This window comes from Mollisia scopiformis, assembly GCF_001500285.1.
Source record: "Mollisia scopiformis unplaced genomic scaffold LY89scaffold_7, whole genome shotgun sequence".
Lineage (NCBI taxonomy): Eukaryota > Fungi > Ascomycota > Leotiomycetes > Helotiales > Mollisiaceae > Mollisia > Mollisia scopiformis.
In genome coordinates this window covers 878971-905307 of record NW_017263587.1, presented here as the reverse complement: position 1 = coordinate 905307, position 26337 = coordinate 878971, and the positions used below count along the sequence as shown (strand labels likewise).

At 46.9% G+C, this 26337-nt stretch overlaps 9 protein-coding genes across 9 annotated transcripts; 5 read left to right on the top strand and 4 right to left on the bottom strand.

Moving 5' to 3' along the window:
- Positions 1 to 4: 4 nt before the first annotated feature.
- LY89DRAFT_682777 (putative large subunit GTPase 1) lies at positions 5 to 2348 on the top strand. The gene is made up of 4 exons (XM_018214568.1): positions 5 to 159; positions 207 to 303; positions 353 to 1241; positions 1289 to 2348. Exons 1-4 carry the CDS (start codon positions 116 to 118, stop codon positions 2218 to 2220), a joined length of 1962 nt encoding a protein of 653 aa, XP_018074305.1. The 5' UTR covers positions 5 to 115; the 3' UTR covers positions 2221 to 2348.
- A 431-nt stretch (positions 2349 to 2779) lies between these two features.
- On the top strand, positions 2780 to 4584 carry LY89DRAFT_779825 (acyl-CoA dehydrogenase NM domain-like protein). Its single transcript, XM_018222331.1, has 5 exons — positions 2780 to 2978; positions 3032 to 3108; positions 3185 to 3611; positions 3661 to 3978; positions 4027 to 4584. The coding sequence occupies exons 1-5, from the start codon at positions 2955 to 2957 to the stop codon at positions 4525 to 4527; spliced, it is 1347 nt and encodes a 448-aa protein (XP_018074304.1). The 5' UTR covers positions 2780 to 2954; the 3' UTR covers positions 4528 to 4584.
- Positions 4585 to 4743: 159 nt separating this feature from the next.
- LY89DRAFT_641346 (uncharacterized protein) lies at positions 4744 to 5706 on the top strand. Its single transcript, XM_018211709.1, has 3 exons — positions 4744 to 4974; positions 5038 to 5127; positions 5185 to 5706. The coding sequence occupies exons 1-3, from the start codon at positions 4859 to 4861 to the stop codon at positions 5297 to 5299; spliced, it is 321 nt and encodes a 106-aa protein (XP_018074303.1). The 5' UTR covers positions 4744 to 4858; the 3' UTR covers positions 5300 to 5706.
- Positions 5707 to 5767: 61 nt separating this feature from the next.
- Positions 5768 to 7173, bottom strand: LY89DRAFT_579840 (GTP-binding protein-like protein; the record flags this gene model as incomplete). The annotated part of the gene is made up of 6 exons (XM_018209032.1): positions 5768 to 6353; positions 6402 to 6833; positions 6886 to 6910; positions 6962 to 6976; positions 7068 to 7096; positions 7145 to 7173. 6 exons carry the CDS (start codon positions 7171 to 7173, stop codon positions 5768 to 5770), a joined length of 1116 nt encoding a protein of 371 aa, XP_018074302.1.
- Positions 7174 to 7575: 402 nt separating this feature from the next.
- On the bottom strand, positions 7576 to 8203 carry LY89DRAFT_666787 (uncharacterized protein; the record flags this gene model as incomplete). The annotated part of the gene is made up of 2 exons (XM_018212937.1): positions 7576 to 7876; positions 7947 to 8203. 2 exons carry the CDS (start codon positions 8201 to 8203, stop codon positions 7576 to 7578), a joined length of 558 nt encoding a protein of 185 aa, XP_018074301.1.
- A 3185-nt stretch (positions 8204 to 11388) lies between these two features.
- Positions 11389 to 16204, bottom strand: LY89DRAFT_466982 (uncharacterized protein). Its single transcript, XM_018207725.1, has 6 exons — positions 15800 to 16204; positions 15639 to 15742; positions 14626 to 15592; positions 13288 to 14579; positions 11677 to 13234; positions 11389 to 11625 (listed from the first exon to the last, which is right to left on the bottom strand). The coding sequence occupies exons 1-6, from the start codon at positions 16092 to 16094 to the stop codon at positions 11486 to 11488; spliced, it is 4356 nt and encodes a 1451-aa protein (XP_018074300.1). The 5' UTR covers positions 16095 to 16204; the 3' UTR covers positions 11389 to 11485.
- Positions 16205 to 16370: 166 nt separating this feature from the next.
- On the top strand, positions 16371 to 18941 carry LY89DRAFT_779820 (uncharacterized protein). Its single transcript, XM_018222330.1, has 2 exons — positions 16371 to 16956; positions 17008 to 18941. The coding sequence occupies exons 1-2, from the start codon at positions 16396 to 16398 to the stop codon at positions 18574 to 18576; spliced, it is 2130 nt and encodes a 709-aa protein (XP_018074299.1). The 5' UTR covers positions 16371 to 16395; the 3' UTR covers positions 18577 to 18941.
- Positions 18942 to 21310, bottom strand: LY89DRAFT_682771 (uncharacterized protein). The gene has a single exon (XM_018214567.1). The coding sequence runs from the start codon at positions 21280 to 21282 to the stop codon at positions 19201 to 19203; it is 2082 nt and encodes a 693-aa protein (XP_018074298.1). The 5' UTR covers positions 21283 to 21310; the 3' UTR covers positions 18942 to 19200.
- A 2965-nt stretch (positions 21311 to 24275) lies between these two features.
- LY89DRAFT_682770 (uncharacterized protein) lies at positions 24276 to 25908 on the top strand. Its single transcript, XM_018214566.1, has 4 exons — positions 24276 to 24492; positions 24541 to 24689; positions 24739 to 25203; positions 25257 to 25908. The coding sequence occupies exons 1-4, from the start codon at positions 24444 to 24446 to the stop codon at positions 25683 to 25685; spliced, it is 1092 nt and encodes a 363-aa protein (XP_018074297.1). The 5' UTR covers positions 24276 to 24443; the 3' UTR covers positions 25686 to 25908.
- The last annotated feature ends 429 nt before the right edge of the window (positions 25909 to 26337 follow it).

The window sequence follows — 26337 nt, the reverse complement described above, 5'->3', positions numbered from 1 at the left end:
CGATAATCAAAACCCCACCTCAAGAATCCGAGACACAAGACCTCTACAACAATAACGAGTAGACTTTCTTGTCACGAAGAATCACAATTAAAGTTAACGTCTATCTTGCGTCAATATGGTGCTTGCTAAGTCCAAGAATGCCGTTGGGCTGGGAAATAGGTATGTTCGTAAACCTGGGAGTCGGCCACCAAACTCATGTTTTACAGTCTGATGAATGATCGATTTGGAAAAGGCAAAGGATCCGATCGCAAGAAAGTCACGACTGCTGGAATTCACAGGATAAACCATGCTACAGGAGAGACTGTAAGCGTTTACTTCAGAAGGGTGTTAGCAGAAGATTAACATGTCCTAGTATGTCACGAACGAGAGGAAGGAGGCCAGCTGGGTCAAGATGCGCTCAGTCACGGAGCAAGCGGCCCTCGACGAGTTCTTATCTACAGCAGAGTTGGCAGGCACAGATTTCACGGCAGAGAAGATGAACAATGTCAAGATTATCCACACCGATCAGAAGAACCCATACCTATTGTCAGCAGCAGAAGAGAGGGCAGCAGTCGGAAAGCAGAAGGCGCATAAAGGCAAACTTACCGTACCTCGAAGACCAAAGTGGGACTCCTCAACCACCCCCGAGCAACTCGATCGCATGGAGAGAGATAGTTTGTTGGAATGGAGAAGAGGGTTGGCCGAGCTACAAGAGAATAACGACCTCCTCATGACACCTTTCGAACGAAATCTTGAAGTCTGGAGACAATTATGGAGAGTTATTGAGAGATCTGATTTAGTGGTCCAAATTGTCGATGCTCGGAATCCCTTGTTATTCAGATCAGACGATTTGGAGAAATACGTAAAGGATGTGGACCCTCGAAAGGAAAATCTGTTACTAGTCAACAAAGCAGATATGTTGACCTTGGAGCAGAGGCAAGCATGGGCGGATTATTTTGAGGCTGCCGGAATTTCCTACAAATTTTTCTCGGCCTCTTTAGCGAAGGAAATGAATGAAGCTCGGGACTTAGAGGAAGATGACAACGAAGAGGAGGACGAGGATGAAGAGGATGAAGAACCCGCTGCTTCAGGCTCGAAATTAGCCCAAAAAGCTGGGAAGCTTGACATTGAGGATCACGATCTTGAGCAAGATGACGAGACAGATGAAGGAGAAGAGGAAGAGGAGGAAGATGAAAGCACTCGAATTCTGACAGTGGATGAGCTCGAAGCTCTCTTCTTGCTACATGCACCAGAAAACCTTGGTAGGTCACCCATTGGCATCATAATGAACATTGTTGACATTGTTTAGATGCTGATTCGGAAAATCCACGAAAGACGCAAATTGGATTGGTAGGATATCCCAACGTCGGTAAATCGTCCACCATCAACGCTTTGATTGGAGCGAAAAAGGTCTCTGTTTCTTCAACGCCTGGAAAGACGAAGCATTTTCAGACTATTCATCTCAGCGACAAAGTGCTCTTATGCGATTGTCCAGGTCTTGTGTTTCCCAATTTTGCGACTACCAAGGCCGAGCTTGTGTGCAATGGTATTTTGCCAATCGATCAATTGAGAGAGTTTACTGGCCCGGCTGGATTAGTTGCTAAGCGCATTCCTCAACCATTCTTAGAAGCTCTATATGGTATGAAAATCAATATCAGACCTCTAGAGGAAGGCGGAACTGGCATTCCTACAGCAGAAGAAATGTTAGTTGCTTATGCCAAAGCCCGAGGATTTACGAGAACTGGCCAAGGACAACCCGACGAGTCAAGAGCTGCTCGGTACATCCTGAAGGACTATGTCAACGGGAAGCTGTTGTTTTGTCAGCCACCTCCATTAGACGTCGACCCCATGGAATTCAATAGAGAGCTTTACGACGAAGGACATCTTCCCGAGAAGCGACGACAAGCATTGGCTTTGATGGATTCGTCCACCGATGATCATGCTTCAGTCGCAGACTCGGATGTCATCCCTTTGGAAGGTGCTAAGTCACGAAAACTCGACGGAGCTTTCTTTTCCCAGGGCCAGGGGAACTCGGCACACCTAAGAATGCCTTTCAACCACAAATACTCTGAGCAAGGAACAGCGAGCGGTAAGCAACTTTCAGGTCGAAAGCAGAAGACGATGCTTGCTATGGAGAAAGATGTCGATCCAAGCGATGTAGCGCTGTTAACAAGCAAAAAGCACTTCAAGGGTGGATCGAAACACAAGGGAAAGCGAAGAGCGAATTATTTTGAGGATTGAGCTACCTTACCGTGGGTTATTTCTGTGTTTGGGATTTCCATCTTGCATTAGCAAGATTAGAATGGTGGCTAGGTATTTCATGGGGAATGAGGTATGCATCTGGAGGGCGTTTGTCTTGATGGGTGGGGTTTCTGTCACTCATCAGGGAACGTCAATTAAGCTGACACATCAAGTCTCCCCAAATGCTGAATTCGCTTCTCGGTGATCATAGTGATATTGTTTTAAATCTTGTAAGATCAGGCGATTATATGAGAACCTTGAAACCCCTAACATGCTCAGTATCGGTTCTATCACCAAAATCATGAGTAAAGCGATCGATTGAATCTTACCTACTGGTCGGCTCCTCCTTAACAAACTTCAAGAAGGGGGCAACCACGATAGACAACCTCGGTCTATGTCCGCCATTGAAGACTCTAATTGAAAGTGAATGCCGTACATGCCGTAGGCAATCGTTTCGTTAAAAAAAAAAGTGACCTGACCTCGTACCATGGCGGCAACGTTATTATTTACTCGGCGAGTGAGACATGCATTTCAACCTCGGCTCCTCCGAGGAACCGAGAGTTTGTGGAGAAGCTCACTACCCCGGCCCAGCATTGAGCTAAAGAGTAACATCAGAACACCAAATTAAATGTTCCTTCCATCCCAATTATTTTGTCTTTTCATATACTTACTTATTCATTGACCCAGACTTATCTTTGAATCTGAGAGGATAAGACAACTAAGAATTAGCAAATATGTCTGCAGATATTCCCATTCTTGTGAGCTCCCCACTCCCTCTGCCCCGCGTTTCCAGATCACTAATACGGTACAGGCGGCGAACAGAGTCAGCGATCGTGCGAAGAAGACTCTTGACATCGTCAAGCAATTTGTGGAGGAAAGATGTATTCCGTGAGTAGCTATTCCTTCCATACTTTGATCTGCCTTCAATGGCCGCCATCAGCACAGCAAGCTGACCATCTGCCAGAGCCGACCCCGTATTTGCAGCACAAGTCGATGCAGGTGGAGACCGATGGGACCACCACCCTAGCGTTATCGATGACCTCAAGGAAGAAGCAAAGAAGCTCGGATTATGGAATATGTTCTTGGCCAAAGGACACTACAAAGAGGGCGCTGGTTTCACGAATCTCGAGTATGGATTGATGGCAGAGTACCTTGGCAAGTCGAGATGTGCTTCAGAGGCAGTCAACTGTGCTGCACCGGATACTGGAAACATGGAGGTGTTGGCGAAGTATGGCAATGAGGCACAAAAGAAGGAGTGGCTACAACCATTGCTGGATGGTAAAATCCGTTCAGCATTCTTGATGACTGAGCCGGATGTTGCTTCTTCTGATGCTACGAATATTCAATTGAGCATGAAGAGGGAAGGCAATGAATACGTTCTGAACGGCCAGGTATGGACCAGCTAATACGTATGCCATTCGCGGTGCTGACATCGTGTAGAAATGGTGGTCCAGTGGTGCTGGTGACCCACGGTGCAAGATTTACATTGTCATGGGCAAGAGTGATCCAGGAAACAAGGATGTCTACAAGCAGCAATCAGTCATTTTGGTACCGGCAAATACTCCCGGTATCAAAATCAACAGGATGTTGTCAGTTTACGGTTACGATGATGCACCACACGGTCACGGACATTTGTCATTCAACAATGTCCGAGTCCCAGCAAGCAATATGGTTCTTGGTCCCGGCCGGGGATTTGAAATCATTCAAGGTCGTCTTGGTCCTGGACGTATCCATCACGCTATGAGAACCATTGGTGCTGTAAGTACTGGATGTTTATGGCCCTGACATATTTTCTGACTATACTAGGCCGAGAAAGCTCTCGAATGGATGCTACTCCGAATCAACGATCCTAAGAAGACTCCGTTTGGAAAGCAACTGAAGGAACATGGCGTAATCATTGAATGGGTAGCTAAATCTCGCCTTGAGATTGATGCCGCTCGTCTCGTGGTTCTTAACGCTGCCATTGCGATTGACGACCGAGGAGCCAAGGGAGCTCTGAAGGAGATCGCTGAAGCCAAAGTGCTTGTTCCTTCGATGGCACTCACTGTCATCGATCGTGCAGTTCAGTCCTTCGGTGGTGCTGGTGTCTGCCAAGACACCCCTCTTGCCAACATGTGGGCTCAAATCAGAACACTGAGACTAGCAGATGGACCCGATGAGGTTCACTTGCAACAGATGGGAAAGAATGAGAATAAGAAGGGCAAGGCGGTCTCTGCAAAGATCCTGAGGCAAGCTGAAATCACAAAGGATTTGTTTGCCAAATACGGTGTCAGCTTGTCACATATTGGCCCCAAGTCGAAACTGTAGATATTTTGTGTAACTCAACATTTTAAAATAAAATTGAATGACTGGTCATGAATCCCTACTTGAACAGCACAGCAGATCGTGACTCAATGATCCCCTGATCCTCTGATCCCCTGAATGCTGCAGGTTTGCGTAGTGGGGCAAAATCGTCACTGGCGATGTTCGTTGCTGATGGCAACCGTCGTTGTTGACTTTCTCGCCTCACTCACAAACTTTTAAGAACATCGAACCCACTCTCATACTTTCCACCACCACCTCGAATCCTCTCAGCTCCTCTCACAATTCAATAAACCTTCCCAAAAACACTGTCAATCTATACACAAAGCAATTCGATATGTCTTCCAACGTTCTCTCCGACCGGGACGTCAATGCTGCTGTTGAGGCGAAGCCCGATGTTAAGAGCATGGAGTACCACCGACAGGTCTTGCAAAGCAAGCTTGAGGAGAACCAGTAAGTAGCTTCTACCGTTCCATATTTCCCTCCGATTGCATTTGGCTAATGCTGTATCTGCAGAGGCAAGCAAACATACATCTCCCCATCCGATACCATCATGAGCCCTTGCACCGCCAAGCTCAGCGCATACCGAAGCAAGCAAGTCGGAAAGTAAGTCTTCTACACACAACTCCACCAAAGCAGCGATACTAATAAGCATTCCTTCAGGGCCAAGCCCAAGTCCCTCTTCGCAAAGACCTCCTCCAAGAACCTCGCTTCCGGATCCCTCTTCGGCGGCCAAATCCCCAAACCCGAGACTGAAGACCAGAAGATGGAGGATTAGCACCTTCTATCGACCGCATTTTCACGACCATTTCTATTCTTTGGCGGTGTACGATATACCCATTTGATTGCACGGGCGAGGAAACTCGTTTCTTTCCACACACAAAAATTTCCACATTACGAAAACAAAAGCGAGCACAGATGATAGCGACATGTCCTTACACCAAACACACCGATATCGAGAATTCTTTCCATGGGATAGTTGATGGAGGGTGGTTATGGGTATTGATTGTTTGCTTTTGGCTGTTGCTATGCTGCGACGATAGGCCTAGGGAGAATATTGCGGACTAAGGCGATTGTGATGGCATTGGGTACTGGAGTATACGGGCATTCTTTAGAATCACAATGCGATTGCGTTGGTTTACGGGCGAGCAATGAATGACTTTCTATGACCATGGATGCATGAGGAGTGTGAGACTTCCATTGAAAATGCTTTCAAATCAACTCCAGACTCCTCTTCAGTCCCTGTCTATGCTCTCCAATTGCTCACTATACTAACTACATCTTCGTCCGCTACAACATGACCCAATCCAACTCTCTGGGGAACATGTCTAGCACTAGCTCCCCATACCAAAGCATACTTAAACGTATCCTTCAGCGTCCTATGAATCTGATCACACACATCCTCAATCGTGCTCTTATTCCTCACAATCAGCGCTTCTCCGAAATCAGGATCAACGCCCTTCCTCTTCGTGTAAATCCGAATAAGTCTCAACTCCTGCCAACACCTCTCCACCACGTCCTGGATACCCAAATCAAGCTCGCAGCTCATGACCACCGTATTCGGTTCCCTGGCCAGCTTGTCAAGAAAATCGAGAGACACGCTGTCAATTTTATTGTAGACATACAGGCACTTGATGTACTTTCTGTGGTCTTTCATGATCACGTCGATGAAATCGTCAACAGTGACATTCTCGTCTCGCACCAGGACCTCGCAATTAAGGATCTTGTAGTCGCGGAGAATATTGTACACCATTTTCTGATCGATGTTCTTGGGTGGATTCTGGAAAGTGATTTTCATACCTCCTGCTGTTTTGGGCTTGAGGTAGATGTTCCTATCTTTGTCAGTAACTTACCAGCAAGGTAAGGAGGATGCTACTAACGGTGGTTCTCTATTCAACCTAATTCCCACGGCCTCCAACTCTGCTTCCAAAAGTGCCCTTTGTTCAGCTTTCTTAGTAGCATCAAGAATCATGAGAATCAAATCACTGGTTTTCGCAGCACTAATGACCTGTCTTCCTCTTCCCTTTCCTTCAGCAGCACCTTCGATGATACCAGGCAAATCTAGGATTTGAATCTCGGCACCGCCATACTCAAGTACACCGGGAATAGCAGTCAAAGTAGTGAAAGAGTATGCTGCAACCTCGGATTTCGTCTTCGTGATTTTGGATAAGAAAGTTGATTTTCCGACGGAGGGAAAGCCGACGAGGGCAATACGAGCATCGCCACTTTTAGATACGTCGAATCCTGCTCCTGGTCCACCACCAGATCCTGGACCAGGTTCGAGGAGCTGTGCTCTGTAGCGGGCAAGTTTTCTGGGTAAGGTATAAGCTGCCGTTCTTCTGGACGAAGAGTGGATAGAGTTACCCTTTCAGAAGTCCAAGATGATATTCTAGAAAGTTTCAGCAGCTATCACGTGTTGTAAAACCGAACGGAGACTTACCAGTCGCCTTATTCTCTGATAAAGGTCAGTATATATTTCGTCTCTCAAGTCCGATGCGGTATTTATGGTTATGTTGGTTGAAAGAGGGGTACAGCGGGGTACATACTCTGCGTCCTTCGCATCTCCTCCTCGATCCTGCGTTACAGTCAATACACGCCTTTCAAAGTATGGCGCTTGACTTACTCTTTGATCTTCTCCGTAATGTTCACCATCTTGGCGGTATTGGCTCTTGCTTTCTTGCTATGCAAACGATCGATGATGCGGCATCAGATTTGATAACATTTTATGAGGGGCGGGCGGTATAGAGTGGCAATTAGTCGCACACTAAGCCCTTTATGGCGGCTAGCTGTCTGTCGGCTCGCTTGAGACTCGACGACATCGATGCTGTTTGATGGCTGGTCAATGCTGAGTCCTTTGAGACTTGCTACCAGCCACAGAAGCCAGTGCATTGCTAAAGTTACTTGCGTTCATATGTTTCACCAGTTTATGTATTGCAATTTTTGACCCGAATCTCTGCTTCATTCTTGCACGCACTTATCTGCTTCAAAATTCCTCCGAAGAGGAGGGTCAACGAGACCCAGGCAACAAACACACACACCACCAACTATCCCCCCTCACTTCTTTCCACCGACGAAAGGGACCACGATCGATCCAACCACGACCAACAGGAGGACAGACAACCAGAACACCCGGAGCTTGTGATGAAAAGCCCAGCCCAGGGCCGACTTGCATCGAGCGAAGGATGCCTCGTCGGCACCCGGGACTTGTTGAGGAGGAGGAGGAGGAGCCAGACGGAGGGAGGGACGCTGAATGTTGGACTCGAAAGCCCGCTCGATCGGTGTGATGGAGTCGACATCACTTCCTGCCTCTTGTACAACATCTAGATCTCCGTCTTGGTCTTGTGGGACGATGCTGCTTCAATTATTCAAGTCAGCAATGAGCTTTTCAGGCCTACAAGTGTTGATCTTCTGTGAGAGAATCTTACCGAGCTGATCCTTCGAGTCGCTTGGCCCATGATACGCGCTTTGTCTGCTTCTCCATCTCTTCTTGCTTGCGGCGGTGGCTGGCGAGTAGTCCTTGCTTGTGACTGTCTTCGGAGGCAATTGAGTAATTTGAGAGACTGGAGCCAGGGAGCTTGAGTTGCGCGAGTCTTTCCTTTGAGATTGGAGGGAGATCGAAAGAATTGTTGTCTGGAACTCGCTTGGCGAGGAAAGAAGCTGGAAAACCTGATTGATATGCCATCTTTCGAGTGCCTCGCGGCCTGGTCTGTCGGCTAGTTTGTGATTTTGACGTGGATTTTGACGGGGATTCTGAATCGAGGATCACGATTGGTCGATGTCTTGAGCAATCGTGAAGCAAAAGCGAGCGACGTGAAGAGAGAAACCCCAGATAATTCAGAGTACCGAAAACGTTCTTGTTGTAGGAGGAGGAAATTCAAAGTCGAGGCAAATGGTTAACGGCTGACTTGTGAAGAGAGCAGGTGTGTCGGAGGTTGGAAGTTGGAGGATTGAAGTCGGATCGAGACGAGAGACGAGATCGACTTGCGAAAGCAGGTGTTTTGGAAGCTAGAAGCTAGCACACTGAAGTCGGATTGAAATCATATCGAAACGAGACTGAGCTATGTCGGGTCCTGAGGGCAGAATCAAAACCACGCTATAATAGCGTGCTTTCCTGTTCTTGTCTCTTCAAATCTTGGTCCATTTTGACAAGATTAAAACCACGCTATAGTAGCGTCCCTTCCTCTTTTTCTCTCTTTAAGGCTTCGTTTGTGTAAATACAATAAAGACCACGCTGTGATTGTATTCTTTCCTCCTCTTCCCTCTACAAGGCTTTTGCACAAAGTCAAAGCAGGCTGCAATTGCGTCCTCTTCCCAGTCTCTTGCGAGTGAAAAGCTTCGTATATTATCATTGAGAGCAAAATCAAGCCCACTGGAGATTAGCTCCCTGTCTTACTTTTCTGCTTTCAAAGATTTCGTTCAATAGCACTGAGGGCAGCATTACAAATGTACTATATTTCCTTGGTCTTCTGCAAGTGCAATGCTTTCACTATTACCACCGAGGGCAGTTTTATAGCCACGCTATAACGGTGTCCCCTTCTTGGTCTTCTGTCAATGCAAAGCTTTTTCTAAGTTTACAAAGAGCAAAATCAAAACCAGACTATAATATCGTCCCTTTTCTTGTATTCTGACAGTGCAAAGCTTCGTTTTACTTTTGCCATCTTGGCATTGCTTTATCGTTCTCTTACTTCTACTTAAATAGTGGGGCCTGTGATATCTCGACTCTATGTTCCCTAAGGAACCACCTGGACGGCCATTATACGTCCCAAAGGCTAAACCTAATAAAAATTGAGTGCACGGTCGGGAAAAGTAACCGGTACAACTTCGGGGCTCAGCCCTAGTCGAGTTCTGCCCTGCTCTCTGCCCTGCTCTGTAATCTCTTCTATTTCACGATCCTAAAGCCCTTCTCTCCCTCGCTCCATCTCTTCCCCCATTTCTCTTTATCCCTCTCTCTTTTTCTCACTCTCTCATCATCTTAACCCTCACACATAGTTAATCATACCAAAACAAACTTTTTATTTTAAAATTAATACTCTTAAATACACTATTTCAATATTAATATTTATAAAATAAAATTTTAATAAATATCTCAAAATTGAAAAACATGAAAAATAGTAGCTTAAAAACTTATGCTAAATACACTTAGAACTTTTTTTTGCATAAGCTAGGCCGTTTGAGCCTTTTTTGCCAAAAGTAAACCCCCCTTACTAAACTACTCCTCTGTCTCACTCTCCCTTGCACTCTCATTTAATCCCTTACTCTTTCATATTCTCTCTCTTACTTATAAAACAATATACATTTTACTTCTAAAACCCTTGCAAACTCTCCGCACTCCTTTACCACCTTTTATCACTTCTCATTTTTATAGAAAATTAATAAACTCGAAACCCATATTTTTAGCTACGGACGTCCAGTGTACAGCCGTGGGACATACAGTGACCGTCCAGGTGGGTTCGTGGGGGTTGACCTCGTTGAGGTAATAGCGCTTGTGTTCGCAGCAGTTCTTCAAAAGATTAAACGATAGTTGATTGATAATTGTGCAAAGAGCCATCACGAAACTCACATCAAAGCACTCTCTCTTTTCTCAATGGTTAGAACACAAGAGAACACAGCGATCATTGCCGGTGTTATTAATGTTTCACTCACATTGTCCTCCACAGTTTCATCTAGCGTAACTGTTCAATATCTGATTGACATCTGCCATATCACAAGTGTTCTTTGCCGGACTCCGGACTAAGGACATGCATCATTCTCTTCGTTGAAGAACGATTTGCCACATCGCTAGCAAGAGCTTGGCAAGCACGACTGAAACGTGGAGAAGTCTAGAGTCGGAGCTATGCAATAGCAGAGAAGTCCGTAAACAATCATAGATAGTTCTGTTGACTACTAGTCGACTTCTAGTCTGCAGAGAGCATAAACCAAGTTACATCACATTCATACGCAGCATGAGGTGAAGTTTCCTCTCTGTAGCAGGCAGTATTACAGGACGCCATCAAAGAACCTATCCGATATCCGCGGAATAGTGATAAAGTGAATTGTTGCGGTAATGTTTTAGTGAGCCTTGCTGCATGAAAACTCAAAGATTTATGATCTCTCCGAAGTTGTCATACCTAGGCCACTTGCCACGTGTCGTATCATGGACCTGTACCTAGGTACATGAATCGTATTGGAGTGTCCCGTGCTTGAGCGCACAATACTATGGTTCTGTGGCACTATGGCCATGTAATCAATGCTAGTATGGTGAGATGTATCGTCTAAATTCATTGCTAGTGAGTTAACTTCTCTGAAGTAGAGAAGGAAAATAGAGAAAGCAACCATTTAAGACCACGAAAGACAAAATTATATTGTCGCTCTTTGCTGGGATCGAACCTTCAACATAGGCTATCCTTAAGACTAAGAAATCGCTGTGATAACATTACACCATGAGGCTATACGTAGTGCAGGATTGGGTGTACATGTTCGGAAAGTGAAGTACAATCATCTTTTCGTTGCGTATCTACGAATCAAGTGAGGCAATACTTTTGAGTATTTCCACAAATTTCGTTGCGTGTCTACAAATCAAGTGAAGATTCAATTTTCTGCTTCTGGTCCTTTCTTTTTTGGTGAGCAAGAAGGGTGTATGTGTTGTATTAGGTGTCGATGATCTGATAATCAAGTCTTGCTTGCATGTTCCCTTATTTTTCTTTGAGCTCTTTGACCTGTCTCTGCTGGACACTAAGCTGGATGTGATTGATTCCTGGCTCCTTGTCAGCAGCTTAGTGAGGTGATTCAACACTGATCGATTCTTTTCTTAAAATCGCAAGCAGACTAGAGAAAGACACCATCAGACAGGATCAAGACTTCGTCACAAAGGGCAACCTGAAGCGATTTAGCTACTTAAGATTCATGTAAATGCATTCAATTCATAATACCCTACAAACGCCATTGAAGCAATGCCAGCTCCCCACCGCCTGAATTGAATACTCGATCAAGCTGTGAAACCTAACTTTCCAAACAAGCTATCCATAGCAACCCATTGTCGACCGCACTTATCAAGGTATTTATCTACAACGCTCTTTAATGTACCAAAGCGAACTCTGTTATGCTCCGCCAATGCCATTACACGCTCTATGAATATGTTAGCTTGATTCATCGACATTAAAATCTCCCTTGGCTCACCTCTATCGCTTCCCTTTGCAGCACCTTTCGCTTTCTCAACGTCGAATAAGGTCGCAAAGTACAAAAGCTGGTTGTACATCATCTTCTCAGTATACTCGTAGTGCATCTTGCCTAAGCAGCCTTGAGCGAGACCTTTCGGACCAAGACATCTGTGTCCATAGACACTCATTTGTCGTGTCCGATTGCCGCAAGCTTGATCATCACAAACCAACCAGCCTTCATAGTATTTGCTTGTCTGTTGGCGGATTTGATGTTCTAGCTGAGCTACGACCGAGAGGTTCGAAAGCACATGTCCGCATCGACACGTGATTCCACTAGCAGAGCAGCTTTCAAGACTGCCGGCAAGTCCCTCAAATCCAAAGGTTGCCTTGCATGCTCTGCAACGAAGGGTTAGGCGGTATGCATCTTTGAACCGGACTTCGTCATCAATCTGACTTTCAAGAGGGTGTATTTCCGCCTCGTTGCCACCATTCGAAGTATTGTTGTTGATGCTATATTTCCGAACATCGAGACCAAGGCAATCCGCTAGCCGAACAGTATCAGTACCAGTTATATTGGCGCACAATCGCTCAACCGGTGGGAAAATTTGCTTATATAGGTACCACTCCACATCAGGTGCGAGGCCCGAGTCCGCCTTTGCCACATCTTGAGGTGTGAAAGAACGCTTTGCTGGAGGTTCCGAAGTGGTCTTTCCATCACCAGTCACGATGTAGGCAATGACATCGTCTTTTCTGACAGTCTTGCCTTTTGAAAGCTCTCGCAGCGCGACTTGTACTTGTGGCATGCTGTCGGCATTGGGATAGTCTTTGGGTGCTTTTCCAAGCTTCGTGTAGATAGTATACTTGTGGACCGGCACGCCACCTTCTCGCATCTTGGTCGAGATTTCTCCAAGATACTCGTGGATACGGGTGATGACGACTTCAGGATCATCGCCAGAGAGGATCTCATCTAGAAGCTTTGCTGAAATCTCTTTCGACAAATTGCAGTACTCGCGACGCCTCATATCCAGACCTTTAATCTCCATCTTTTCGATAAACTTGCCGTCGACCTGAACAAGATTGATCGCGGCATACTTCTTCTTAGCTTGAAGTAGAATTCGTCTGAATACATTGTCGATGTCAATTTCCAAGAGGCGGTATCTGTCGTTGACAGCTTTCTTGAACTCGTTGCCGACTTTGAGAGCATCTTCGACATTATCGACGTTGGCATTAATCATGACAGAGTCTGTATCACCGTAAACAACTTGAAGAGAGTTGCTTTCGGCGAGATCTTTTGTGCTTCTCAGAATCTCACGACCTTTGTACGTTGTAAGGACAGCCAGAGGTCTAGCATAAAATCTAGACTTGGTGTAACCCAGACAACCGTACATAGAATTGGCAGTGAGCTTGAGAGCGAGTTGCTTGATGTCCCAGGTGGCCAGCTGCTCGGTAGTAGCATTCTTGTCCTTCATCAAGCTCTTCACTTGTCGTCGACGACTCACAAGCGTGGCGATGAGCTTAGGCAAGATACCAAGATCTTGATCTGTTGGAACTTCCGGCACCTGATCTTCGTCGTCGGACTGTAGAGCTGTTAGCACCATGTAGACGTAGAGCATCACAAAAAAAACCTTACCAATTGAGTACGATCGACTGTTGTGAAGCAAATGTTGAACTCCTGGATGATACTTGGGTATAGAGAGTTGAAATCCATGACCAGCACAAATTTGTCGTAGAGTCCTTTCTCTGGCTCAAAAACAAGACCACCTTTGTACTTGTCCTTCTTCTTCACGTCTCCGCTTCCCTCGTCTAGATTGTCTTCCTCGGCTTGTGCTTTGCCCTTATACACGGCTTTGTCAGGACAAATGTACTTGTTTCGATGAAACTCGTGGAGCAAAATGTACTCGTTACGTTCGGCACGGGTACCAGTCAATGTCCTCGCCCAAGAATTGCCAGCCAGATTCGTGAGCACTTTGGTCAGTGGCAGCATCTGAACCTTCAATGCCAGAGCAGCAATGAAGAATGTGTCAGCCTCGCAGTGGGTCACGTAGTCCATAAGGCCGTCTTTTGTGGTGGCCCATGTTTTCAACGCTGTCTCGTTGTCGATTTCACGGCGAATTGTTCCAGGAAGATAGAGACTGCACATCTCGGTCAAACTCCAGGAAGTACACTTCGTCATTGTCGATTTTCCGGCATCGTTAGCTAAATCGCACAACAGACGTCCAGAGATCAGGGATCGCTCAGCGAAGAAATTGCCACCCATTTTGCCCATCGAGCTCGGCCACTGGGTGCGTCTCATGCGACCTATACGAGACCATTGGGGCGTTTTCTTTGCTTGGAGGCGATTAAGTAGAATACTGAAGTCCACACCCTCTAGCTGATGACCAATGAGGACATCAGGATCAATCAAATTGAGTTGTGCTAAGAAGAAACTCAAGACCTCTGCTTCTTGTTTGGCAAGCTTCACATCCCCTTTGGCCTTCCTCTTCACATCGCTCTCGAATCCAATAGGGAAGGAGTTTAAGGTTGGCCGAATGATCGTGAAGGAGCGGCAGGGAAGTTGCTCTGGAGGTGTTGTGTCAGAAAGAGAGATGTTCTGGTACACCCTAGCACTGATAGCTAGAATTTCCTGTTTGTTCTCTTTGACATTCAACACAGTTCGTAGTGCGATACTCATCAAGGTCAGAGGTGGCGCTTCCAGACCATCACTCTCGCTCATTGGAGTGATCGAATTTGGCTTTGATACTTGGACCTCCAATTTGCAGTGAGACGAGTTGTTCAGTACGCCAAACTCTGCATCTTCGATATTCAGCCAGCATGGTCCCATGATGTTCTTCCACAAGACAAATTGCTCAAAGAGTGGCGTATTTGTGCCGAAAACATGCGAGAACGTTGAACCTGTTTGATGCTCAGGTTGCAATTGGGGTTCTAGAGAAGGTCAGCCTGTTCCAATCTGAGTTGACATGCAACTTACTCGAATAAGGATAAAGGAGTTTAAGATATTCTCCCTCCTTAGGGACGTCAGGTAGCTCGAACGCGTACTTTCTTGAGCATGGCTTGATTTTATGCATTCCGACTCTCAGCTTCCCCATCAATTCGTCAACTTCTTCGTAAACATCTTTCATGTCGATTTCTTCCGAAGTATCACGGCCGTGTTTCTGTCGATACTGTCGAGGGAGGAAGAACAATTTGCGCAAGATGTTGTCTACTTTGACAAAACAACTGGCATAGCCTCCCGTCTTCTTGTTTTGGACTTTACCGAACAAGCATAGAGATCCATTGATTTCAGTGTAGTCGGTCCAGAACATTCGTAAGCTCCCATCTTCTTCGATAGCATCGTGGTAATCCAACTTCCCAAATGACATGCTCTCTGATGACTGACTGCTGTTCATGACATTCAATCTTTGCGTGACGTCGTTCCAAGCCGAGGCATCAACGTGTTGTGTAGGAGCTCGTGTTGGAGACGAGCTTGCGGGAGAAGGGTATGCTTCAGTCTTCTTGATTTTAGGTGGAGGCCGCGTGCCGGACCGATTCACACTCGCAGTAACAATTCCGTCGGCTTGCGCAACTTCCATCATATCATCGCCGTCTTCATCCTCGGCTTTGACGCTGACATGGGCTTTCCTCTCGACGGCCTTGACTACTGGAGATGATGGTTGGGGGTCTTCCATTTGCATATCTGCATCCTCGATATCATTCATGAAGTTATCATCTCCGTAGTCTTGATCCTCGGGTGGAGTGGCAGGCTCTCTGCTATCAACCAGCTTGGCCTTCTTGGGTGCATGACGAGGAATTTCATTGACGGGAGACAATGCTCGAGCTCTTCTTTTGTCTTGGATCTTGCGTGACCTGCTAGCTTGAGGCACATGGCGAGGCACATTGGTATCTACCTCGTCGAGTAGCCCGGAAAGAAAGTCGTCATCTGCTTGGGTCTTGACAGGCTTTTGAATGTCAATGATGTTCAACAGCATTGGAGAGAGAGCATACCTTAGCTTTAGGCTGAGCTGTCACAGGACCCTTCGTGAAGTAGTTGCTTATGCCCTTGTCTGTCTTCTCCTTCTTTGCCTTGTCTTCTTCGCGTTTGCGTTTAGCTATTACGTGTGAGCGACCATACAACTAGCACAAGTTGTGGGAAGGTGTAAACTAACCAGCTTTGCCCGCTTTGCCTTTGGCAGGCAATTCCTCCTCACTCCCGGTATCATATCCAGGTTGACGATCCCATTCTTCTCGGCCATCATCTGCGTATCCCTCTCCATTGTCGTCGATGACGAAATCGTCCTGGTTCAGGCGTTCTCGGACAACTTTTTTGTATCCATCTTCATCGACTTCTTCGTACAAGTCGGCTTCCTGTTCGACTTGGTAGCTGTCAAGACGCTTCTTGCCAGACTCTCGAAGAGCACGTAACTCGGCGAATTTCGCCCTTGCTGAAGCTGCTTTGGACATACTGAAGGACTGGGAGATGATTATGACTAGAGCATGCTTCGAAAGGAATCTAAAAACTAGAAATCAAAACAGAGGTAAGTTGGTGCTGAAGTATGGAAGTTTGGTGGTTGGGACCTCTTTACCGAAATGCGAGGGTTCTTGACGCGAATGTTCGCGTTCATCAACGCGACACCCCTGTAGAGCTAATGCAAGAATGCCTTAAAGCCTGAGCCGTCATTCAAGCTCGGCTGGGACATTGAAAAAAAGTTTCGATGAATGTATTGTTCGAAGTCATGAAGAGTATTATCACCACCACATTGCAATGTTGACTTGCTACGGATGCATGCGACATTGCTTGCAGGCAATTATTGGTAATGCTGCCGTTATCTCCAATTCCTCCAACAGACGACTCGCCGCAGGGTCAGGTATCTATGGACCCTTTGTCCAAAGCTTTACGACAGTCACGGCTGGAAGTCGAAGACCAAAGTCGAGCAGCAACGACGACTTTCAGCCACCACAGATCAAAACAGCACAAAAGTCGAAGCCAGAGCCCCGCATCAAACCCGAACTACTACCATGGCAGATTAAAGCGCAAAAGCGAGGGAATAAAGGTAAAAGACAGTCCGAGAGACTTCTGAGAAAAGAGTCGCCTGGAAGAGACATTACCGACCGAGAGATGTCACTGCATCTCAAGTATTTGAGAGACCCAATAAAGCTTGCAGAATTTGTACGCGACACACTACGACATGACAACTACGACCTTGCCCAGAAAGTTGTGAACGAAGCAAGTTCACGGACATCGTGTACCGTCAGTTGGAACCATATCATCGAGTGGCAGCTAAGTCGAGGAAGGATGAATGCTGCTATCAAATGCTACAATGAGGTAAATTGGAGATATCATGTCTAGAAAGTCATCTGCTAACTTTCTCTGCAGATGAAAAAAAGAGCTCAAGTCCCAGATGCTCAAACATACACTATTATTTTCAATGGTTGTTCGCAGCACAAAGATTCGGACAATGCCCTTGCCAAAGTTTTGACCATGTATCACTCAATGCTTACCGAAAAGGCGCCCATCCGACCCAATACGATACATCTGAATGCCGTTCTGAAAATGTGCGCAAGGGCAAGAAATATGGGGGCTATGTTCTCGATTATGGATCAAATGCCAAAGAAAGGCCTCTCATCACCCAATAATCTTACATACACGACTGTATTCAATGCTCTCCGTATGTACATCGTCGCTGGTCCCAGAGATAAGATGACGCCTATGCAACGGAGACAATTTCAACAAGAAAATATTCTGCATGCACGATATCTTTGGGCAGATGTTGTTAAGGCGTGGCGACAAGGTGATATCTGGATAGACGAGGAGTTGGTCTGCGCCATGGGCCGCATACTGCTCTCTGGAAACGAGCAAGACAACGATGATGTCCTGTCACTGGTTGAGCAGACTATGAATATTCCTCGACAAGTGCCTAGGAAAGGCACCATTGAGCGTTACCGTCATGATCCAGCAACTCAAGGTCAACAACCCACCGAAATTGTGGCCCTTAGACTAAAAGACCCCTCAAACCCAGATGTTGAACCTGCCCAGAAATTAACCCTTGAATCGAAAGATACCTCGACCCTAGATGTCAAACCTGCAGAGGATTTCCCTCCCGAGCCAATCTCTCCTGTCGTGTTCTCGAACGGCGTTTCTGATGTATACGCAGCGCCCCGCCAAAACACACTGTCTCTTGTCATCCAATCATTGACTGAGTTACATCTCAAAGATGTTGCTGCCAAGTATTGGGAACTTTTTTCGAATGACTACAATGTAGCACCTGATGCCGAGAATTACCATTCCTATCTACGGATCCTCCGCCTCTCCCGATCTAGCACAGAGGTTGTCAACTTGATGATGAAGATGCCTCGACAGTACATGCAAGCCAAAACTTTCCTGATTGCAATGTCCACTTGCTCTCGGGACAAGAACAATCGTCACGCGTTTGCTAACGCTGGCAAAATCCTCGACCTCATGCAAACCACCCTCCAGGAGCCCGAGATCTTAGCCCTACAGCACTACCTCGAGGTTGCAATGACTTCTCCCCCCCACACTGGCAAACAAAGTTCATCCAACAACAACGAGCCCAGCAAATACGAACAAGGAAGACAGATTGGCCGCGCCCTCCAACGCCTGGAACCTTCAATCCTAACTCTCAGATCATCGCTCGCCTTCCGCGACCCTAGTCTCCCAGATCTCGATCAAACAGCACGAAAGACATTCGTCGACAATATTATCGTCATCATGCGACGCATGATCGCGGCCTACGATATTCTCATCAACAATGCCATGGTACCGATGAAAGATCATCGCCACCTCAAGGATCGCAGAGGTATTCTTGCAGCGTTCGTGACGAGACATAAAGCTGGTCCTAGAAATGGTGCTCGAGTGGGCGGAAAGCCAATGGATGCTACCTCCACTGTCAACCCTGAAGGCCTAGCTCCTGAGCTGCACCGTTGAATGTTGAGGCGAACAATCTTCGAGCGGTGAGAAGGAGGGTCTGCTTCTTAACTAAACAGGCTAAGAGGAGACCTTTGCGCTACTTGGAATTCTGGTGATCTTGGTTTTCGTTCGCCACGAACAGATGGTCATTCTTCGGAGCCAGTCTGACGCACCTCATCTCGAGTTGTTCGTGTGCTTGGAAACGAAATGTTGAAGAAATAGTGACCTACGCTTTTGGCAGAGCTGGCTGTCAGGACAGGCGATTCATGTACATTCTCCATCGGGAGACACATACTCTCCCATACCATGTACAGTACTGTATACCACATAAAACCTAGACTCAAATCAAATTCTGGATAATGGATCCATATGGAGACCGTGTTTCATTGTCTAATGTGTATCTTCGTGTTGGATAAGAACGAGCGTCTCATAATACATGCAACCCAAAGCAAAAAGTCCTTGCTCCCAGTGATAATACTTTCATCTCGCCATGCTTTTTTTGATATCGAATGATTGAACCTTTGCCGCCACTACAAGCATGATAACGATACAACTCGCATAATGAAATGAAAGGGACATAAGAGCAACTCCTCAACGAAGACTGGGATAATGTCGACTACCGCGGTCTTCCTGGGAATATCTCTAGCGCTTCCTGCATCGTGCTAATTCTTCTCCAAAGCCAGGGTCAAGCTCCGTATCAGCATCACTCAGACCCGAAACATACGTGGGAACTCGTTTCAACGAATTCGTAGAATGTGAAGCGATTTCAGTGCCGACGCCAACATTTTTCTTCGAAGGACTTTGTATGCTCCTAGGAGTGGTGGTACGACCTGGTGGCATCGGGATTCCAGGAGACGTTGTTTGTCTGTGAAGAGCTGGCATCGCAGATTCGGACATTAAACCATGTGCCTTAAACAGATCAATCAATGAGCTGACCTTTGAGCCTTTGCCAAGTTGACTTTGGCGAGCTGCTTTACCGACGAGACGTATGTTCAAATCTTCTGGCGTTACTAAATCCAGGCTCTGATTAGACGCCATCATCACAGCCTCCAGGAGATCGGATTTGTTAGCTGCCCCAGGTTCGCCGGGGGTTGCTTCGTGTGGCTCGACCTGACTACATATGTCGTGTTCCAGCGTTGCGAGATTTTCTGTCTGCTTCTCTGGCTCGATCACTGTGGTATCTTTCAGTTCGGTACTTTCAGAGGAGCCTTCAACTATCTTCTCGACTTGCACGTCTTTGTCTGGTCCGCTATTGCTTGACATCTGGCTTGATTTCCGAAGCATACTTTCGCTGTATTTTGTGAATGGAAAGCCCCCAGGAAAAGATGTGTTCGAGCTCGATCGAGTCTGGGAGCATGTTGCGCTTGAAGCTTCGTTCAATTCATCCGCTTGAGCGTAACATTGTTCAAACTTGCCTCGCTTCTTTAGACTGCCATATTTGCTTCGCATTTCCGGCGGAGCCAGACGTATCTGCTCCCGACCCAAGGTGTCCGTCTGGAACATTCTACGTTGTGCCACTTCTGCCTCGACCCATGAACTCCACTCTGGATTTTGCTCCAGGACCGGCGGATCTTCTTTGTTGTGTCTTCGGCCGTTTTCGAGATCAAATAAAACATGGAGGCTCGGAACTGAAGTCTTGGAACCATCCTCTATGCCAGCTATATTGATTGGTGTCTGACTCATACCTTGTGAGACTTCAGAACTATCTAGAATACCATGTTGATTGCCATAAGCATACTCGATGTGCTCCACGAGTGGCATGTCGTTGGAAGAGTCTCCCACGATGTTAGCATGAATATCAGCCTTTGAGACTTGAAATGGTTCTGCTTGTAAGCATTTGCTCTTCTTTACGACCCCCAGATCCGAGCTGGGAAGCAGTTTGGTTGTGCATTGTGGTGTTGGATATTGTGAAGAGCAAATCCTGGATTCAGATTTAAAGGAGCACTCCAAATCTGCGTCAGAATCGTAGTTCTCTAGCTCTACTTGAAACATGGGTTGTCGTGATGGAGGGAAGAGCTCTGGATGTCTAGCCTTGAACTCTCGTCCAAGCTGCGGCCATGTCTTGGTGGCTTTAAGCTGACTCTCGTTGCTATCTTCAACCAAAATGTCCTCGCCGTCCAATAGAATGCGTGGGAGATGTGGATCCAGAAGCGCCCCCTTTTCCTCTTCTGGCGTAGAGGACAGAGACTCTGAATACTGGCTGCCCAGGAATTCGCGGGCTACATCAGAGTCGACCTCAACTACATATTCTTCGTCAGAGGCAGTCCAGCCGATTTCCCTTGTGCTTTCAAAAGCATCGTAGTTGTCGCCCTCAATTGCATATTCATCATCACTCTTCGGGCCGCAGCTGAGGCTCTTGGAGGTATCAAAATTGTCAATCGTTGAATCAACGATTTCTAGCTCCGTCCGAGAAAATTCGCCCCCAGCCTCTGGTTCTGACAATTCACATTCAGCATCACCGTTGGGAGAATTGATGGAAGTATCGTCTGCGAGGCTGCAATCGAGGGGGCTTGGCCGAAATTTTTCAAATGCTTTGGACGCAGACAATGTCCCTCGCATTGCAGATGATTCCGGTTTCATATCTTCAAGGAAATCGTGAGCCACCGCTTCAAACAAGCTATTTGGTTGTAGTGGAAGCCAAACTAGTTCTAAGCCTTTCATCTCCAGTTCCACAGAGTTTGGGGGAGGCGATTCCAAATTTTGTGCGTGGAGTATCCTAGTCATTGGATCGTAGACAACAAAGTTTGAGATCTTTCCCAGATTGTAGTCGTACAATGCAGCAACTGCTTTGGACTTGGTCTCGAATGTCTCAGTATGAGCAGCGGTATCCTTGCCGGCTGGGAACCGGACTTGAACCGCAGCTGTGGAGACAACCCGTCGCCGAGCGGAGTTTGATCCTTTTTTTGACAGTGGGACTGACTTACACCGGTCTTGCGTGAAGGCTTTAGGGCACTCAGGATCTTTTGACGTTCCTACTATCCTCTCGGTCGTGTGTGGAGGAAGAAAACCAGGACTTCCCTTGTTGTGGTGATCGTTGCTTAGACTTATGGGCTGAGCCGATGGTGAAACAGGTTGGTAAGGCAAGTCGAGCTCGAGTGAGTCTTGCAGGCGCCTTGTTGATTCCGGCAATCTGTCATCTGCAGAATCAGCTTGTTTGCAGAAGATTTCATCACAAGACTCGGCTCCGTCTTTCCCATTCTGCACTCGTTCTTCGAGGTTTTCGGGTCGCATTCCTCCAGGGCTTATAAGCGAGCTCAGTTGAAAGGGAACGTGAGCTGTAGATTTGAGACCTTCGGTGAAAGTCATCTTATCGCTGGTGCCATTTGTTATTCCAGATCTGCCTTTAGCAGATGTTTGGCCTTTTACGTATTCGGCGAGTGCGATTCCAAGGTCAATTTTGACTTGTTTAGAAGCTGGCATGGCATTATCTTCTGACCCAAAAGAGTCCTCAGACGAGTTTTCGACCATAGATATAGTGCTGGGGCTGATTACTGGAGATGGGATTGTTTTGATCGAGGCTTTGCATGACGAGGTCTAGGAATTGTCAGTATCTGACCTAAACAAGCATCGTAGTATCTGAACGAACTGCTGTCTGAAGTTCCTGCAATATTCTGCTTCCACGCGTCATGGAATCCTGCACATCATTACTGTCCATGCCGAACTGGTAGTTCCGATCGAACCGCGAGCCCAAATTCTCGTTGAAGGCAAGCGCCTGATGAAGTGAAACAGGTCCGTTCTCTAAAGGGTTAGGCAAGTCCTCGGAAGATTGATTCATATGGAAGTTCTTCGTCATCTTCGCGACTGTCAATTTGATGCTCCGAGCAATGAATGCCTTGTCTGTCTCATTTGAAGCTCTGTTGCCAGTTTCTAGACTTCTATACCTCTCATTTCGTTCTTGAAGCCTTTGCCGGAAATTTTCATCAATATTGCCAACATCCCAGGTCAATCTCGGGTCATAGTCTACGAATTGTACCTTCTTTCGGAGTCTAGGCTGGTCGTTCGCCTCGTGGTCAAGCCATGATGGAGGAGGCAATCGGATAATATCGTCTTCACTCTTAAGACCACCCCATTTCTTCGTTACTGGGACTATGCCAGCTTGAGGGGATAACCCAAAGTCAGAAGGCCTTGGACTTAATCTCAATAGGTGATTAGCTCTCGTTGTTTGCAGTTGAGGAACTCAATGTTACCTGTTTTTATCATTCAGGGGAGGTGTATAGTTGTCCGCTAAGAAGTCCAATGGCTGAACAGCGCTGTATTTAGCTGGCGATGGAGTTGGCGATGTGCGGTCTTGGCTCAGGCTTGATGCTCCGCTCGGAGATTCGCACGCTTGTATGAGTAATTGAAGATAAGAATCGGGAGTTCGTGGTCTATCCCCCTCCTCGTCCCTCATGATGGAATGACTCTTAGGCTCCTCTTCAGCAATCGTTGGGGCATTGCTATTCCCTATGCTAAGTTAGGCTCTGTGTTAAGCAATGAAAATGGAGCGTACATGTGGCAGTTGATTCAGAGCAAATTCTTCGCTCATCTGCAGGTGGCTCCCGTTCTCTCACGGCTGCCACAATATTAGAGCGAGAGGCGTGCGGGTTAGACTACTCACTTATGATAGTCTTACTTGGTGGGTTCTCAAAAGGGTCATCACCACAATCACTGTTCTCGAAGCGAACACGCAGCATCGGATGCATATGATAGATCGGCGCTTCAGCTACGTCTCGTGTAGTGGTATGTTCTTGTTTACTAGGAAGCCTTTCATCTTCCCGTTCGTTCTGAACACTCTGATCGACAATTGTGTCGGGAGTTTCTGACACCTTATCCAGGTAGCTGAGGCTCTTGGAAGAGAAGGATTGACGTTTGGTTGAGCCATATTGAGGTGAGTGTCCTCGAAGGCTTGCATTGAAAAGATTGGTGATACTCTTGCGTCGCTTCAACTGGGCTGACGGCTCTATTGCTGAGAATCAGTGTATGGCCTGTTCTGATTTTCAATGAACTCACCTGGTGCATCATCGCTCTTCGTCGGAGAAGCACTTCTTGATCTCTTAGGACTCCCTCCTATGCTCCAAGTGCGTTCTTTGTGCTTTTTTGGAGAAGAAATGCCATCGAATAGATCAGCTATTGATTTTCGTCGTTCGGGCTTAGTAGGGCTGCCATTATCATCTGTAATTTGGCTGTGGCTACTGCCTTTCAACCTGAATGTTCCCCAGATTCGAGATCTTCGATCAGAGAGAGTGGCGGGCGACTTCTGGGTGTTGCGATGGCGGAACGACCAATGTCCCCGCGATTGTTCTGAGGTAGGCGTTCGAGGGAAATGTCCGAATTCAGCGCTGATGGCAGCGGTCTGGCTAGGTGATGCTGAAGCCATAACGTTTCTTGCTCTATTAATAACCTCAATCAACACCGTATTTCAATGATCAACTCTGTTATGCTTGGACTTCCAGTGGAAAGAAGAAGCTCTAGTTATGTAGTAGGATCTTGGAAGTAATATTGCTTACCTATACCAAAACTAAGACCATGGGAAATGGAAGACTATGATAGTCGCTGTTAATCAATTGTGGTGAGTTGTGGTCTGGAAAAGGAAGAGAAGAGAGAATTTTCCCAAAGAAGTCACGACAGCACAATGGTAGCCTCGCGCCTTCCTCGTTTATGATAGGGGCAGGCAGCCTCGTCTCGGTTCACATTTTAGCGGCAAAGAGCCTCGCGAAACTCCGTTTTTAGATCCAACAGCCTTTTTCACCAGCCAGATCGCGTCGCAAACATCGACTCTTCAGCATTGGATCTTCCTTCCATTATTCCGGATTCTTAAGACCCAAGTTGTTGTCTCCATCGGACGGAGTCGTGTTGAAAAGCAGCAGATACTACTAACCTTGATCAACTAACCTGACAGATAAAGCATGGCTCCTACGAAACCAGCTCTCGATCTGAACGCGATGATCTCTGCCGGTGAGTGTTTTGCAACTGAGACAGTCTTCATTGCTAACAGCTTCGCAGATCGACAACGCCGCAAAAACGAGAGTCTCGCTCAGGAAATCTTTGGCAAGAACCGCAGAGCAAGTGCGCCAGGGGCAGGAAAGATCAAGGCGAAATCTGGTCCTGTACCATCTTTGGCCAGCCGTATTGGCGTCGCAGGTATCACGAAGGTATGGATAACAAATATTCTGGGCAGTTCACTGTTCTGATCTGCCAAAGCGAAGCGCGTCAATCTCAGCCAGACCAGCTCGAGCTGTAGCTAAACCACCAGCAGGCAATGTCGATGCTGAATGGACTCATGACCTCTATGCATCGAACAATGGTACTCCAAATGTTCCCCGTGGCCCAAGAGCTCAGCGCCAGAACCGCAACGATAGATTACACTTTGCTCTCAATGGTTCCGCTTCATCTCCAGCACTGAACAGCCAATTCAACATTGTCGGCAATGCGAAGCCAACAACTGGTATATCTATCAAAGGCCTTGCGTTGGGTCCATACATGGTCGTGGCAAAGAATTTGGCACCTGGCACAACAGCGGCTGATATTGAGAGTGCTATGATACCTATTGGTGGAGTTGTACTGAGCTGTCGCATCATCGCGGAACGGCCAAAGGTCATCGCAGAGCTTGCATTTGAGACGAAGGAAGGTGCCGATAATGTAGTTGACACACTCAACAATCAAAATGTAAGCAGCAAGGAGTCGGGCTATTGGGACCCTGCTGATTTGTTCCTTTCCAGGCCGATGGCAATATCCTCCACGTTTACCACAAAGTTGGCCCCCTCCCTGCAACAGTCAAAAAACAATTGAGCGCCAACCCTGCCCCCATCAGCCCTGCTCCACGCGTTGCCACCCCTCTCGGCCCTCGTGCAGATCGTCTAGACGCGGATCGGTCCGATGATAACCGCTCGTATGGAGGATCAGACCGATATACGCCCAGAGACCGAAGCCGCGAGCGTGAACGTCGACGAGATTATGACCGAGACGATGTCATTGACGGATCATACGGTTTCGCTGATTCCCGAATGGATACCGACAATGACAACCGCAACGATCGAGGCAGAGGACAAGGTCTATACAGTGACTCCATGATCAACAATCGCGGTCGAGGACGTGGCAACAGTTGGGATAGAGGTCGTAACAACAACGACAGGCGATCATACAGATGAAGCAGCACATAATGTTTGAGTAGTTCTACATCCAAATCTAGCAGTATTCCGAGGGACCTCGCACTATGCCACAGAAGTCTTGTGTCTGTAAGGAACAAGAGCATCTCAAAAAATTTCTCCAGAGAATGGAAAGGAAGTCAGTTTGGCGTTTTAGGAGCAAATGACGATTCCCACAAGCTGTAATTGTAGATATAGTAGCGGTGCTTCGAAATTAAATGGTTGCTTCATAATAATCCTGTTCCCAGAGTTCAAAGAAAGGAGTAACCAATCCCCGTCCAGAAGAAAACACAAAGGAGAGACCAAAAATAAGCTCCAACTGTTCACGGTACCATCATCCCAAAGAAGGACGATTCAAGCCCACTTTGCCCCAGCCTACATTACCCTGATATCACAAGCAGACGGAAATCTCCAAGTCCATTTCACATGGAAGCAACTCCTCTCCCCACACTCTACTTTCTAACTGATACCAAACAATCAACCTGACATATAAATCTAAATAAGTAGTCCTCCCTTTGTAAATCCATGAGCAGCATGACACTTCCGATGGATGGAGAGTGGCAGACTAAAGGTCCCGCTGACCCAAGTAGTCCATTTCCTCGATTCAAGCCCTAGAAAGGACAAAAAAGTCAGTTCTTGAACTCGAAGTCCATCC